Here is a 15901-nt window from a genome sequence, read left to right as displayed (position 1 = left end):
AAATTCACAGAAAATGAAATGAGAAGGGCCAATAAACACAAAGAAAGATGCTCAACCACTAGGAGGTAGGGTAATAAAATTTAAAATAAGAAGTTAGCATTTTCACTCACAAGATTAAAAAATAAGACTAATAAACATCTAGGTTAATGAGAATATCAAGAAACAGACTCTCTCATATATCTTTGGTAGGCACATATATTATGACAATCTTTTAGAAAGCAATCTACCAAAGTTTATTAACATTGAAAATAAGCAAAATACTTAGGAAAATCAATCCTAAGGATGTGAAAATTCCAGCACATAAGGTGATATTTATAAGGATATTAATTTAACATTTATACATTAATTAACTAGTTTCTTGAGTTCGTAAGAGAGAAGAGGACTCTGCTCTCTATAAAATGTAGATTTTATTTGGAGGAAGTCAATACAGAAGTAAAGAAATGAACAAAATTTCAGGTAGGAATAGGTGCTGTTTGGAAAATAAAACAGAGTAGTGTGATAAGCAAATTAAGAGTTGTAGAAGACACCATGAGGTGATTTTTATAAAGATCAAAAATAAGCATACATAAAAGTTGGAATAGAAAATACTCTAGGGGGTGAAACTATGGGTGATGTACTATTTTTTCTCTCGTTTCTGTAGTTTAAAATTTGCTGTAATCAGCATGCCTTACCTTCTTAATGAAAAGAATACCATTAAAATAAATGAATTGTTTTTCAAAATAGTTTTTAGTAAAATTCTGTCAAAATACGTTGGCATACTGTAGCCTCACTCTGTGGTTGCCGCCCCTTACTGTGGTCTGTCATAAAGAATGCCTTCGATGAGTTTTGCCCACTCAGAGCACTAAGTGGGAAGATCCCACCTGCTTCCCACCACAAGCGAAGAAATGCAGACTCATACTAACCCAAACGGACTAGGCCAGGGATGAGCTCACGGCATAGACTGGGCAGTGTTAAAGATGACAATGAATGAAGAGCATACAGATTTGTAATTCCTTCAGTGGCTTTTTGGCAGTTTTGTGGGATCTTGTCCACTCAGGCCTGGTGGGGAAGAGAAGACTGGCAGATAACTACTTGTCAAACAGTAGCTGGGGAGAAATCTGAGTAAATCAGTATCAAAATATAGTTTTGAAAAAAAAGTTTTCATCAACCTTAATAAACTAGACCTTGGTTTCATTTTCATCCTTCATCATAATTTTCAGCCTTTCTTTTTTGTTTATGGAAATCCTAAAAAATAAGCCAGTTGGCTTGGAAGTCTCCTCAACACTTTTATTTGTCTTATGCCTTGTAAAATTTTATTTCTAGAGATCCAATCAAGTCTTCTTTGACAAGCTTTCTTCTGTGAGCTCAGGAAAAACTGGCAGATCCAGAAGGCTCACTGTCTCCAAACTGGCCAGGGGTTATTATTATAGAGGCAAGCCCTATCACTTGCACTGATCATCAGTGATATTATCAGCATCCTAGGTATTACTGAAATTTTCACATAGAGAGTAGAAAGCTGTCTGTAGACCATGACTGAAAAGAACTCTCTAAGGCCATGTGTGTTTCAGACCATCGTCCTTGCGTAGAATGGCCACTCTGTCTTCTCATCTAAGTTCCTCTTGGTTCACAAGGCCCATTACCCAACAAATATTTATTGAATACCTACTTTGTGCCAGATAATGTTTTAGGCAATGGATAGACAATGGTGAACAACAGAGACAAGCTTCCTGCTCTCATGAATTGTGAGAAAGACAATAAACAAGTAAATAACTAAATTTCAGATAACAAGGGGAAAACAGTCTCTGTGGTGGGGAAGAGGACTGTTTTCATCATTTCAGTCACGGAGAGCTACTCTGAGGTGACATTTGAGCAAAGAACTGAAAGAAGAGAGTGAGAGTGAAACATGCAGTCTAAGGAAAGAACGTCCCAGGTGGAAGGATCTTGAAATGACCAAGAATCAACAAGACCCAGTTCCGTTCCTCCATTTTCAATGAGAAGCTCTCATTCCCCTATCTTGCTATGACGGAATTCTTATGATAGCACTTGTCTGTGTGACTCATTTGGCATTGAATGCATGTTGTGTTATAATACTAGTTACCTTTGAGAAGTTGAGATGCTTGCTCTCTACTTAAGACTCAGCTCCTTCAAGTCAAGGATCTTGTCCTATGTTTCTTGATATACCCAAAACCCAAAATAGTACTCTTATGTAACAAGTATTTAATGAACACTCACTGAAGATGATGATCCGACGTAATGATCTGTGCTGTTGTTATGGAACATATCAACTCTTGATGAAAGATACGTGGGCAGAGGATAGTGAGAGGTTCTGGCTATTTAAAAAATATATCCAATAAATATATACTGGTTTTGAAAAAAACAGAAGCAAAACTTAAGAATATGCTGTTTAGAGATATATACATATATGGTAAAACTATATACATATAATTATATATAAATATACATATATATAACAAAGTTTGGTTATGTTAGGCTTGAGGTACCTATCATGGCCAAGTGGAGATGACAACTAAGTAGTTGTATACATAAGCGTGAAACTCAGTAGAGATGTCAGGGATGACAATATAAATTTGTGAATCATCAGCATATAGATGGTACACTATTTAAAGTAGATGGGATGAGATCACCTAGGGAGAAAATAGAAAGAAGAGAAGGGCAAGTAAAATTTGTAGTAGCAAAGAATTGCAAAGAATTATCAATAGAAAACTAGTGGAATAAATTATGGATTATGTATACCATACATTTTCACATTGCTATTAATAAGTTATATATACACATATTTACTTCCTGAGATATTTAGTATATGTATTTTAGCCTGAATAAACAATTTGCAGAGTAACACAAATAGCGTGTATGTATTTGTAAAAAAACTACATAAATATGTATATATATTTATGTAATAGAAAGATACATTCTAAACTGTGGGGAACAGGAGATTATTAACTTTTTCCTTCTAAACATTTGTTATATTTGTATTTTACTCATTTTAGTTTTAAGAATCTAATGAAAGGGGGACATAAACAAAACAAATGTTTCTGTAACAATTTCACTGTTTAGAATGTAAGGGAATCTTAGAAAGGATATTTATGACAGTAGCAATACCCGATCAGTGCTCCACTTACGTCCCTTTGTATCCTTTACTTTTTTTTTGTATATCTGCTCCCCTAGTACTTTCACTCTCAACCTTCTACACTGGGCAGCCCTTAGCTGGGGGACTGTCTTTAGGCTGTGGAAACTGCTATGCCTGCCTGCAGGAGAGCTAGGAATTTATGTCTCCCCAGGGGCAGCCATTAACCACTGTCTGATGGGTGGAGAGAGTATACTGTTCCAGCTCCCTTGCTCCCTAATTAGCGACATTCAGAGGCATGATCTATGCTGTCTCCAGAGCATGTCTGCAGGACTGAGCCACATTCTCTTTCTTAGGAATTGGCTTAATATTACACTCACCCTGGTCTCTTTCCCTTCTGAAGCCGGGCCTAAGACAATGACCAATCTATTTTAAGTGCTAATAGATGTCACCTTACTTACCTCTTGAGAGCCCAGGCATCACGGATAGGATATATAGTGCTCAGACTTTCAGAGATGAGTCCCAAACTCTGCCACTTACTCTCCACATAGTCATGGACATTCACCAAACTCTATGCCTTTGTCTTCTCACCTGCAAGATGAGATTGATAATGGAACTACTTCACAGAACTATTTCAAGGAGTAAATAAAATAATATACTTTATGTGCATCTAGCACATTTTAGGCACTCAATGATTTAAAAATTGATAAAGATGCTTTATGTAAGTATCATGACTATTTATCTCCATGTATGCTGTGGCATGTCTGACAAAAGGAGGAGCTGCCTTTAAACAAAAATTTATGATATGGAGTCTTCCTTAGGAAGAAAGCCACTCTTTACAGAACATTATTTTATTATGTATAACTCATGTGAAGTAAACAAAGTTAATACATCATTGATTTTAATGGGACTTTGCACAGTTTGATTAATATACCATTATTGCATAAAAACATTCTACATGCTGAGAAGTAGTAGCTGGTGCATTAGAATATCATTTGGTATAAAGTTTCAGCATCTGCTTTTTCACTGTATGTCCTTATGAATGCATTATCATCTGGTATAAAATAAATCAGATAATGAATAAAAAATGAAAAATTATATCTCCCTAACAACTATATCACATATTTTAGCACTGAATATTGTATCATTTTAATATCTTAACATCAACATTTATGGGGATGGTGCAAGGACCACATCCTTTAATAGTCTAGTTTTAAGAACTTTGTCTGATTACTTAGAGTAACTCAATTATTCTGTTTTGTATCTGCGTAAGGACTTAGCATCCTGAAGTCTATTTTTCTTGGACTGAATACCATGGAATTAATTTATATGTGAACCTATTTTATAATAATGTCTGGACTCTACAAAGTTCCCCTCGTTGGGGTTCAAGCAAAGCTAGCTGATACTGAATTCTATTTATTACAAACAGCACATTTCCTGGTAGTTTCTAATTTCATTTTGTATTAAAATCCTCTTGTTGTAATTGCTGTCATTCTCTCTCTGTTTTTCCCTAATTATTCTGCCTAGAGTAAATTCTCAACTATTCAGGAGCTGTGTTATTTAATCTGTGGATTTTCCAAATCCTCTCTTTTTAATTCTGTCTTTCACTGTACATTCTTAACCATTTCGACATCTCCTATTTTTATAATTCACCAGATGATAAAGGATGGTAGAGTGAGGAGTTCACATTAAAATAAGCAGTTTGTTATTTTTATAGAAATTCCTGGTAAAAACTCTGATTCCAATGAATGCATAAAGTGAAAATTTTAACCATTTGTGGATCTTAATCCTTTTTTCATAATCATATATAAAGTTAAAACTCTACACTTCCTTCTTAAATATAATAATTTTACCAAGAGTAAAGCTGCAAGTGCTTTTTAAAAAATGCCTAATGTCATCCCACTCCATACCACCCATTACTAAACTACACATAGCTTGAGATAATGGAGGTTGGAAGGTTTTGTTCACAAATTTGAGAGATCAAGAAGCTCTTACATAGAAGAGTCATTTAACAGGTTTAGAAATTAAGCTGGAAAGAGAGGTTAAGGACAAATATCAAAATAAGCAATAGTTTGTAATCAATCAAACTACCCTTAGTTATGTTCTGAGTGGAAGACCAGAAAAAAATTACCTCAAGGATATTGTGATATAGGTAAAATTTATGCATGGGAATCCTAATCTTCATTTATGTGCTTCTCTCACTGACTTCAGGTCTCTTTGACCCCAAGATGTTTTTTATGCTGTCCTTGGGCTCTGGAAAAACACCTATTGTCCTAAATCCTACTTTCTAACTACCTCTCCAACAACTATTTTCCTTCCACTCCACACAGGTCAGAATTTCTATTCCCCCTTCCAGTTGATCTTTCCAGGTGACAAAAATAATAATAAATGGATTCATACTAAAAGGTGGTTATAGCCACCTGTAAGACTCCCCCGCTCCACTCCATTTTCCTTTAAGAAAATTTGCATTGAAAAGAAATGTAAACCCAAAGGAATTCTAAATTACTTTAATTTCTGGAAATTGAACAAAAGACAGAATGTTCTGCTACAAGGCATATTTCTGTAAAATGAATGAACTCAGATGACATTGGTAAAAAGAGGAACAATGTCAGAACACAATGTGGAAGTTGGTTGATTTATATGTGATCATTTTCATCATTAATATTTACCACCACCAGGTACCAACTACCGAACACAAAATACACTGACACAGTTGATTGCCGCCAGCCAAAGAGAAGTGTATCACAACCTACATTCTTCCTCTTGGCTCTGTCTGGGCACATGCTCTGTGTCTTTGAAATGTTTATTAAACTTTCTCCCCATCTTTGTGCATTTTGCTTTTTCTCCATAACTCTTTCTTACGCTCTTCCATCAAGCTATCTTGACTTACATTTACTGCAGTGTTTATTTATTAGGATTATCTTTTTAAACTGCCACTGTTTTTATTAGAATTAACATTCTTAGTACTCTTGGTTACAATAGGTTTTGATGGACTACCCAACCTAATTTTCCCTTAAGTTTATTTTTAGTGCATAACATTGCAGAATGCGAATGTTTTCGCAAACACATGTATCATGTGATTGCAGGAATGCCTGTAAAGAATTTAAAAAGTGTGGGGAGGATTTCTTTCCATCTCACCTTCCTTTCTTTGTCCTTCCTTTTCTTGCAGAGGGCAGCCTGGAGAAAAAAGACGAGGAATTTTACCACTCACAGCTCTCTCTATTCTAAATGTCTGTTACAAGTGATTGTTTTTAAAGTTAAAAAGCTACCCAATTAACTGAAATCTTCACCAGTCTTTTCCCAAAGTTACTATTATCAATGATGATGAATTTACTTATCAGAGCACCCAAAGCAGCACCATTCCAATGTTACTGGTCATGTCTTATTAGAATTCTCTCTCTGTTTAGTTAGGTCTAGATTCTTTGTTTCAAAGGTCTTTTCCTACAAGCACATACGATATTTTGAGAAACAGTCTCATTATATCATCTTTCTCCTTATCATCACTTTGAACTATTTTGACATATTTTTGGAAGAGGTTTGGCAACCTACATTTCTCCTTACTGTTATGTCTAAGATTCAATCAGGGCCTGTTCTAGGCTTACAAAGACCTGCAGAATGTTGAAGCTTTCCTCAAGATTGCCTACCTGTTTCACACATTCAGAAATCTCGTTTCTACAAAATGTAAAATGCTACAGGTTGGCTAAAAGGTTGGGATCCAATCAACTATCCACCCGTATGAAGAATTTGGGACACCACATTTCTCAGGAAATAAAGGGAGCACATGTGAGAGTCCTCTGGTCCTTTCTCTAACTTCCTCACCCTCAGAACTTCTGCAGGTATTCCAGAAAGTAGGAAAATACTTTAATTCCAGAAAGTGTTAGAAGAGAACAAAGATACATAAATTCTAACAAAGCATGTAACATTTATTATAAGTGAGAGGAATAAATCAAGAAAAAAAACTGGTGCATGGAAACGGAGCCAGACATAAAGCTAAAAAAAGCACCAGTGAGCCATAAATTTGGCTCAGTTTTCTATTAGCCCGTGTGGGAAGGGTCATCTACCAAATATACTGTGAGCATTAGCCGAAATAAACCTGTTATTTAGAGGACACACATTTTTTTTCGGAACTAACCCACAGAGGAATTGTTCTCTGAGGATCTCCCAACCTATGTGATAAGTAATACTTTTGCACTTGGGAGAAATTTAAAGGATGGAATTGATAAGAGGCTTGGCTCTCATCCTTGCTTCAGCAGACATAAGATTAACTTGGAATGAAGTCTTTCCAGGCTAAAGAATACATGTAAATTCCTAATGTAGGTGCTTTTATTCCCCTCCGTATCCTAATTCTTTGGGCATACGATTTGCTTATTTATCACAGAACTTAATTGTTAGATAGTTGGTATTTATTAAATCATTAAATGAATGTCTCATCAGATCAGATGCCTCTTCGCTCTCCAGCACCAAGCACCTATAGCCGGAATGGCAGAGTTCATCTACTTTTGCTACTGTGTTGAGGATTCAGTTTCCTGGGAGCCTCAGAAAGAGTGCCACATTTGATTAGCTATGTTAGGGAAATGGGTACAGGAGGTGTTTCAGGAGAGCCTATTATTTGTCAACCTTGAGGTCCTATATAGTGAAGGTGGCTCTTCTGGGCCTATGAGATAGATCTCCAATGAGGCTTTCTTAAACTAAAGGGTTGTCTGGGGTTAGGAATTGAAAGACTTGTGTTCAGTTTGTCAAGAATTAGCTATGTATCCTTAGGCAAATCCTTCAATGTCTAATTCTTTCCTAGCACGTAAAGTGAAGAAAATTACCCACCCTCCCTAGCATCTACACCATCCCAATCTTTTAGCCCATTATTGTTTATGTATTTTACTTTCTGCTTTATGCCATGAACATACCTTTTTGGAGGCAGAAACTGTTTTATTGGTTTGTATCCTAAATGCTTATCACAATGCCTGCTACATGGTACACTCAATAAAATGTCCATTGGCCCAGTGATTTAATGGAAATATTTGGAAAGTTTCAGTGCTAAATAAATAGGAAAGCAGGTGGAACTTCACCGTCTTCTTTCCTCAGGGCTGGTAGTTCCTGCCTGTGGCCCAAATGGCCCTAAGCAATCATAACAGTTCATACAGAGATTGGACAGTGCCTGGATGTTGGCGCATCTCACACTTTCATCCTTCTGGAAATGTCCTCACTCCAAAGGGCTTGGGTTTCCTTTGGCTCATCTGGTGTCCAGTGTCATACATTGCTCGTCATATACAGCCATGCTGATACTGTCAAACAATACCTGCAAAAAATTAAAATGTTGAATATTTACTCTGTAGCACATTTTCTACGTGTCCAACGCTCCAGGTTTGCATACTGCTTTTCCATAATCACAACAGCTAAGAGATATTAAGATCTTACCATGTACCAGGCACTTTGTTCTTACACGTATTAACTCTTTGTAGCCTCACATTTCTACTGAGCAGATATGATTGTTATCCCCGGTTTACATGAAAGCATTGGAGAAAAAACAAAAGTTAAGTATTTTGCCCAATGTTGCAGTTAAAGAGCGGTGGAGCCTAGGTTCCAACACCAGCTGGCTGGCTTGAGCACAACCTTTCAACCACTGTGCTATGCTGGCTCTTGACCAATTGCTTTAGTAACTGTATTTTTATGGTAATTCATTGTTCTTTTGGAAAACAGTAACAGTAAGAATTTTTAAACTTATTTTGCCTAATTATGAAATACTTACCATTTACTTCTATAGTTACGCAGTTTTAACTGGTGTTCCCTTTGTGTGCTTATATTGGTAATAACTCTCTAGTACTTGCATATTTATGAAACATAAATAAAAAATGTAATTTGTAAGAATGTTTTTGTTTGCCCATAAGCAAAGGGATTGTTAAAGGAAGTTAAAAAAAAACCCACCAAGAATCTACTCAAAACCATACATTGAAATTTCAAATAAATAAATGTTCAACTTAAAAATACAGCTGACCCCAAAAGAAGGAGCTATTTTATACCTCTAGTTTAAGAGGCCTAGGTTGCTATGACTGCACTATTTACACAGGCTGTTAACTGTCTTCACATCAAAATGGTGACAATTATCTGTATTGCTTGCTATTCAAGGAGCCTGTAAAGTCGTTGATTTTGTGTTTCCCTTCATAATGGCAGATCTCATGTGCTAACACCAAATTATAATACTTAAGTACTTTAATATGTGATGATTAAAGTAGAAAACTCAGTTACAATAAACTATGTTAGAGTACTTCAGAAGACTAGTTTTTCACACCTGTTTTCTATTAGCATACAAAAGCTACCAGTATGAAAACAACCATACATTAAGCATAGCTGAATTACCCTGAAGCTCTATTCTGAAGGAGTTGTAACACTTTTCTTAAGAACTGACAATATTAAAAAGGCAAAGGCATTATAACTCAGACAGTACACAAGATTTCTTACTTCATCTATAAAAAGACAGAGAATGCCAATGGTTTATTTGCCACGGGGATAAGGAGGGAAACAGTGGTGAAATAAATCTGATAACATGACACACCTCATTACAAATGATTTTCCTAAATTCACAACTTTCATATTTGGCTGAGCTAAAAAGAAAAAAAACTAAAAAAGGAAATTTCAGTTGATGTAAGTAGGCCAAGTCACATGATTCCTCTAAATGAGGGAGTTTAAATGAGAATGAGTGTACTTTTCCAGCTGGGAAAATATTTTCCGTAATTTAGGCAGCTTAAATAATTCCCCCCTGGTGATGAATAATAAGCCCTTGGGTCAGGTTCAGCAACCTCTTCTATCAATCTGTTTCATAGCAACTACACAAAAATTTATTATGGGACATACATGAAACGTTTTCTTGGTTGTCTTAATAAAGAATAAAAATATCATACTACTTCACTGTCTCTCGGGTCTTTTTCTCCTAAATATACCTTCTAGATTTCTTAGGAATGCTGTACAATTAAATATAAGATCTTTATTACTCAATGGAATAACGTGTTCATCAACTCTAGCACCCTACGGAAGCAGCAAGTGTGATGAGAACAGGGCTATTTAAACCGCTTCCTCATTCTCCTCCCTCTCATTACCAGTAGTAAAGTTTTCTAAAAAACAATGAGAAATAAGTACCGTAGCCTAGAGGCACCGCGGGAAGGGAGGGAATTCAGAGAATGAGAGAATATGGCTCTGGAGCGATATTAAAGTCAGAGTGGAAATTTATGGAGTCTAAACCCTTTTACCCTTCTCCCGGGTTTCAGCCTTAGACAAGATGTGAAGTGTCAGGGATGTGCATAGAGCTTTCACACAGTGACATTTTCTTCCGTGAAACAAAAGAAATAGAAACCCAAGTGCTTGGTCCCACATGCTTTTGAGACTTAAAAGCCCATTAATAAACACGCTGTTTCCGTCTTTGGGGGCATCGGGATTACTTTTTAATTAAATACCGCCAGAAGCAGCTCCTCGAAGGGAGGCTGAAGTCACTCTCCCTCCCCAGGAGCCACGAGGGAAAAAGGGAGACGGAAGCTGTTTCCCCCTATTTGCACGTGGGATCTCCCTTTCTCCTTCGACCCCCCCCCCCCCCCCCCGCCCCGCCTCTCCCCGGGAGGGCTGGCCGCTCGGGAGGTAGCTGGGAGAAAAGGCCACGCTCAGTCCTCCATGGCAAAGTCTTTGGTCTTTTCCTCCTGGTCGCCCACTTTGTAGCGCAGCAGCACGCGCAGGAGACGGTGGTTGTCCCGGGAGGGCAGCAGCGTGATCTCTCCGGAAATGGCCGTATCTTGCTCCACTTGCACAGGCTCGTTCAGGTAGAGGAGTGCCTGCTTCCAGTGTGTGACCGGGTGGAAAGGCGAGGTGGACAGCACCAGGGGTTTCTCTGAGTCCCCTCCGGGGAAGGTCACCTGGAACCAGATGGCGAAGCCGTGCATGGGCGCCGAGCCGTAGCAGCTGAAGCGGAAGCGCCCGCCCACCCCGGCCTCCAGCTCCTGCTCCAGGCCGGCGCGGGCCAGCTCCAGCTGAGCAAAGCGCTGCGGCCGAGCCAGCACGTCCTCGCCGGACAGGCCCTGCACCACGATTTCCGAGTGGCCCATGAGGCAGCGCGTGGCGAAGCTCTCCAGGCAGCTCATGTCTACATCGTAGAGCTGCTTCACCTGGCTCCAGAAGTCCAGGCGCAACTCCAGCATCTGGTCGCTGATGGGCGCCACGAAGAGCTCCGCGGAGGCCGGCAGGAGAAGCCCGCCCTCCTTCAGCCACTTGGTCCGCGCGTGGAGCACCGAGCTCAGCATGGACTCGTGCAGGAGCCCGTAGCCCATCCACTCGCTCACGATGGCATCCACCTGCTCCGGTAACTCCACCGTCTCCACTGGCCCCGGCAGGACGTGCACCCGGTCCTCCAGCCCGTTGAGCCGCACCACCTCCCGGGCCTGTTGCCAGATGGCGCTGGCCTCCACCGCATACACGCGCCTGGCCCCGGCCTGGGCACAGAAGATGCTAAGGATGCCGGTGCCCGCGCCCACGTCCAGCACCGTCTTGCCCCGCAGCGCCGCCCAGTTCCGCAGGATGCCCAGACGGTAGGCATCGGTGCGCACGCGGTCCGCAATCATCTCCTCGTGGACCGACACGTCCGAGTAGCACTCGTAATACAGCCGGTCCCGCTCCCTTCTAGTCCTCCGGGGTCGCGGCACGGCCGCCTCCAGCTCTCCGCCATCTTCCTCTTCAGTGCCCTCCCCTCCTCCTCCGCCGCCGCCCCCCGACTCAAGCTTTCTTTTCTTGGGCTGCGACATCTTGGCGGCTCGGGCCGGCTCCCGGCGGGCGTTGCGCGGCACCGCGCGAGCTCCAGGAAGCGGGGCCTTCTGGGACTTGTAGTGCGCGCTCCTTCTTCCACTTCCTGCGGGGTCGCGGGTCCAGTGCCCGCTTGATACCTCCGAATTCTACTCAACTGTGTGGTGGTATACGCTGCTTTGGTGTCCTGGAATCTCTTTCCCACCCACCGCGCCCACATTCTATGATTCTTTACGTTCCCTCTCCTTCCCTTTAGCTCTTCAATTCTCTTGCTTTAACTCCCTTCCTGAAGTGGACACGCCCACTGAAGACTGAAAAACCTCGTTTTGTCTTGTCTGCTCAACACCCAGATTTTATTCCACTGAGTTATCTGGGCCGCACCCTTCACACACTACCACCTCACCTGGACAGTTGCAGCTCTCAAAGCTCGCCAGACTGAAGATTTAGAAATTGCACTAACACGTTTTTCTTTTTTGTTTTCAGTGGCTTTAGGGTGCGAAGAAAGCGTAAGTGGAACAAAGTAAAAACCTGACAATTTAAAATCTTGGTTCTGATTCCAGTGAGACCATAAATTAATTGAATGATTAGGGCAAGTTATATAACTACTCTTGCCTTCCATTGTCCATTCACCCACCAGCAACAAAGAATCTTCAGGGCAGTTGAAGGATTACGTTTCTGGTGTCTATTTCAGGAGAATAGCTGGTTGGCTCTTAGTCCTGCTCGGGTAATTCTGTGGCTCATCCAAGAGTTAAATCTTGGAAGGGTTCAGATTAAAGAGCAGCTGGAAAGCAGCAGTGGTGTCATACAATGAAACCCATTGCCGGGTGTATACTGATAACCAATTATAATTATTTTCCCTCCAGAAATAACTCAATCCTTCATCCCTTGTGATCATGTTTTCGCTGAAAATTCCTTATTTTATCCTGTGTGTTTCCTTGTCTGGGCAAGATTGGTATCCCCTTCTTCTTCTGTTTTTCTTTCAGTCAACTATCAGCTATTAATCTCTTCCCTCTTTGTTGTTCATAATAGAAATAAAATATATTTTAAAATATGTGTATATGAGTGGTCTGTGTTTTTAACAAGTAAGGTGAGAATAACATTTTTTCCAAGCTTAAAAAAAAACACATCAAAGAAAATGGACTTTTATTTTCTTGTAGCTCGAACTATGTCTGTTTGACCAATGGGCCTATATTCTATATCTGGGGGAAAAGTTCCTGCACCCCATTCCCTCTATTAATCCATCATTTAATGGGGTAAGTTTATTGACCTGACATCCTCAGGTGTACTTCTGCCTCAGGGCTCTCAATTCTGGCTGCTCATTAGAATCTTCTTTTTAAAAAGTACCTATGCCTGTGTTCCACCTCAAACTAAGGAAATTCAGAACCACTCTGGTGGAGCCTGCATATGGTTCTAAAAGCTCGCCAGAGAATTTGAATGCGCAGCCAGAGTGAGAACCACTGTTTCTCCCTAAAATGATCTTAGTTAAATCTTGCTTCATAATTTTCATTGGGTAAATTATCTTTCTTCAGTGGCCTGGGCTCAACCATTTAAGCCTAAAAAAATTCTCAGAGCAGTTCCTCTCTTTTTCTGCCTGGTTTTAATATTTCGTTTTAAGAAAAGAGAGGCCCAGAGCAGGACATGGGATTAGAGTTGTAAATGTGACCACTTTAATATCTTACTTTAGGCTTACTTGGTGTATACGTCTCCCATTCTTTCCTTCCTCACAATTTTTTCCTTCCTCTTAAAAGCATTCAGTGCTCCACCCAATTTTTGATTCACTTACTTGTGGTCTCTCTTAAGAAAACTCTGAATGTAAGTTTTGTTGGTTCTACCTCCAGAATACATCTGAGTCCATCTTTTCTCCTTCTCCACCGCCAACACCCTAGTCTAATCCTGCATCTTTGCTTGCTTGGAAATCAGTCTTGTAAGAGATCTCTCAGCTTCGAATCATACCCCTGTCTAATCCATTCTCCACATGGCTACAAGAAGGAGCTTTTAAAAACCCAAATTGGATCGTGTCATGCTCCAGAAACTTCCAATTCCAGTTATTGCAACAATCCAGTAACTTTACGTAACTTCCTGTCTCATCTTGTACTACTCTTTCCAACTCCTCACTGGGCTCGAGATAGACTGGCCTTAAATTAGACACCTCTTTCATGTCTCAGATTTTCGTTTATGTACTTCCAGGGCCTGGAAAATTTTTTCCTTAGCTCTTCACTTCAGTGGCTCCTTTGCATTCAGCAGCTCTCGACTTAAATATTACCTCCCGAGAAAGTCCTTTCCTGGCTACTTTAAAGACTATTTTCTAACCCAAGACGCTATTTATTTCCTTCATAGCTTTTATTATTATCTGATGTATTTGTCTATTTATTTGTCTGTTTTCTGTAAAATATAAACTCCAAGAGACTTGGATATTTGTTTCCCCACTGTCGTAGTTCCTAGTAGTAGAACAGAGCCTGGCACATAGAGAGTGCTCAATAAATAGTCTTCAACGAAGAGTGTTGTGGAAGCAGTTAAATTGTTATTTATAGAGGAAGGAGAAGAGAGTTTTGCTTTTTGTAGTGCAGTGTAACAATTTGACTCTGGTAAACTTTAAGGTAAATCCAGATATAGATTGAATTTAGGATGTTCCCAGATGTAAGAGTCCTTTCATTTTCAAACACTCGTAACCCTTTTAGATAGAATAATGATTAGCCCTAAGGATTATGCCCACAGTAAAGAAGAAATGGCCTGTGGCACTTTCCCTTCCTGCTCTTTGGCCTAATATAGAGAGGGATTTCTTTACTCATCTTTTCTACCACTGAGTTTTAAGTAGGAAAGGGACTTAGATCATAGTCCCTCTCTAAGAATTGCAGCTCAGCAGCAAACCACCTGGATGAGAGGAGAGTTGGAGCTGTGCTGGCAGAGTGTCCTTTGTTATTTTCATTTCAGTGGTCTGCTCCCCACATCTATTCGATACTCAGACCCAATGTTTTTCAAACAAATGGATCTTGAAATTGATTTAGTACATCTTCACTAGCATTAAGAAAAAAAGAAGTAGAAAATATTAAATGTATAAAATGAGTAAAGATGAGCATTATTTCATAAAACTTGTTTCAGTTAAGTATACTATAGAGGTATTTCTTGCAGTTAAAAAGTTCGAAATGCACAGCTTACTGTTCTCCAACAGCGCTGTGAACTTGGACATTTCTGTACCTTTGCTTTGGGTCCCCATACTCTTTTGTCCTCTCACTGCTCTTTTTAGCTAGTGCTCAAATGTTATCATTTATTTGCAGCTTTTTCAACCAGTCTGTGGCCAGACTCTTTTTTCACTTATCCCGTTGTACAAGAGGTATTTGTATATCTGGCTTTTCCAGGCCAGATGGCGGACATTGAACACCAAGATTTTGTATTTTACATTGAGAATCAAGCACGTCGTGCTGGAATCTGAGCCATTTCCCCATTCCGGATTGTCGGTGTTGAGTACACACAGGATCATAGACGTGTTTTCTGTGACTAGGAGAACCATGATCGATTTTGTATGTCACACACATTCATGCATTTATCTAGTCTTTCATTTATTCAACAAACATTCTTGACTTCTACTCTGCACTAAATATTCTAGAAACAAGGAACATAGCAATAAACAAAAAGACAAAAATCCCTACCCCTGGAGAGCTTATATTTTTGTATTAATGTTATCTATTCTTACGTTTTCTTACTTAAGCAAATTATTATACCGCCTTTAACTCTCAACTTTTTTCCCTGTATTACTTGATTCACTGATGTGATTATCTCTCACAAATACTTACTTCTAATTTCTTTCTCTCTTTAATTTGAAGTTCTTTTGTTTAAAAATGTATTTTAAAGCCTTGTATAAGAACTGAAGGTAGTTCCTTCAGGATTTCAAGAATTCATTATAATTCTCAAAGTGTGTGTTGGGAAAGGGTAAAGGAGCAATGACATGAAAAATGTTATAAATATCTCTTTGATATGAATATTCATTAAATGGTGTAGTGCTTACCATTCTGCAGTTACTTGGAAGCGGCCGGCATAGACAGAGGCACTTCTGTCAAAAAAAAAAAA

General features: G+C 39.5%; 1 protein-coding gene and 1 long non-coding RNA gene across 2 annotated transcripts; both read right to left on the bottom strand.

Moving 5' to 3' along the window:
- Positions 1-1097: 1097 nt before the first annotated feature.
- On the bottom strand, positions 1098-7829 carry LOC124230117 (uncharacterized). Its single transcript, XR_006886070.1, has 4 exons — positions 6203-7829; positions 3526-3655; positions 2481-2624; positions 1098-2309 (listed from the first exon to the last, which is right to left on the bottom strand). It is a non-coding gene; the product is annotated as an uncharacterized LOC124230117 (long non-coding RNA).
- A 1680-nt stretch (positions 7830-9509) lies between these two features.
- On the bottom strand, positions 9510-12832 carry PRMT6 (protein arginine methyltransferase 6). Its single transcript, XM_046645881.1, has one exon. The coding sequence runs from the start codon at positions 11836-11838 to the stop codon at positions 10708-10710; it is 1131 nt and encodes a 376-aa protein (XP_046501837.1). The 5' UTR covers positions 11839-12832; the 3' UTR covers positions 9510-10707.
- Positions 12833-15901: the final 3069 nt, after the last annotated feature.

The sequence above is a fragment of the Equus quagga genome, chromosome 18 (genome assembly GCF_021613505.1).
Source record: "Equus quagga isolate Etosha38 chromosome 18, UCLA_HA_Equagga_1.0, whole genome shotgun sequence".
Classification (NCBI taxonomy): domain Eukaryota; kingdom Metazoa; phylum Chordata; class Mammalia; order Perissodactyla; family Equidae; genus Equus; species Equus quagga.
Note: the sequence above shows the minus strand (reverse complement) of the source record. Positions and strands in the feature narration are given on the sequence as shown.

What these genes read in the sequence shown, in the direction of transcription:
- PRMT6 (XM_046645881.1), bottom strand. Translation starts at nt 11,838, where the DNA reads ATGTCGCAGCCCAAGAAAAGAAAGCTTGAGTCGGGGGGCGGCGGCGGA.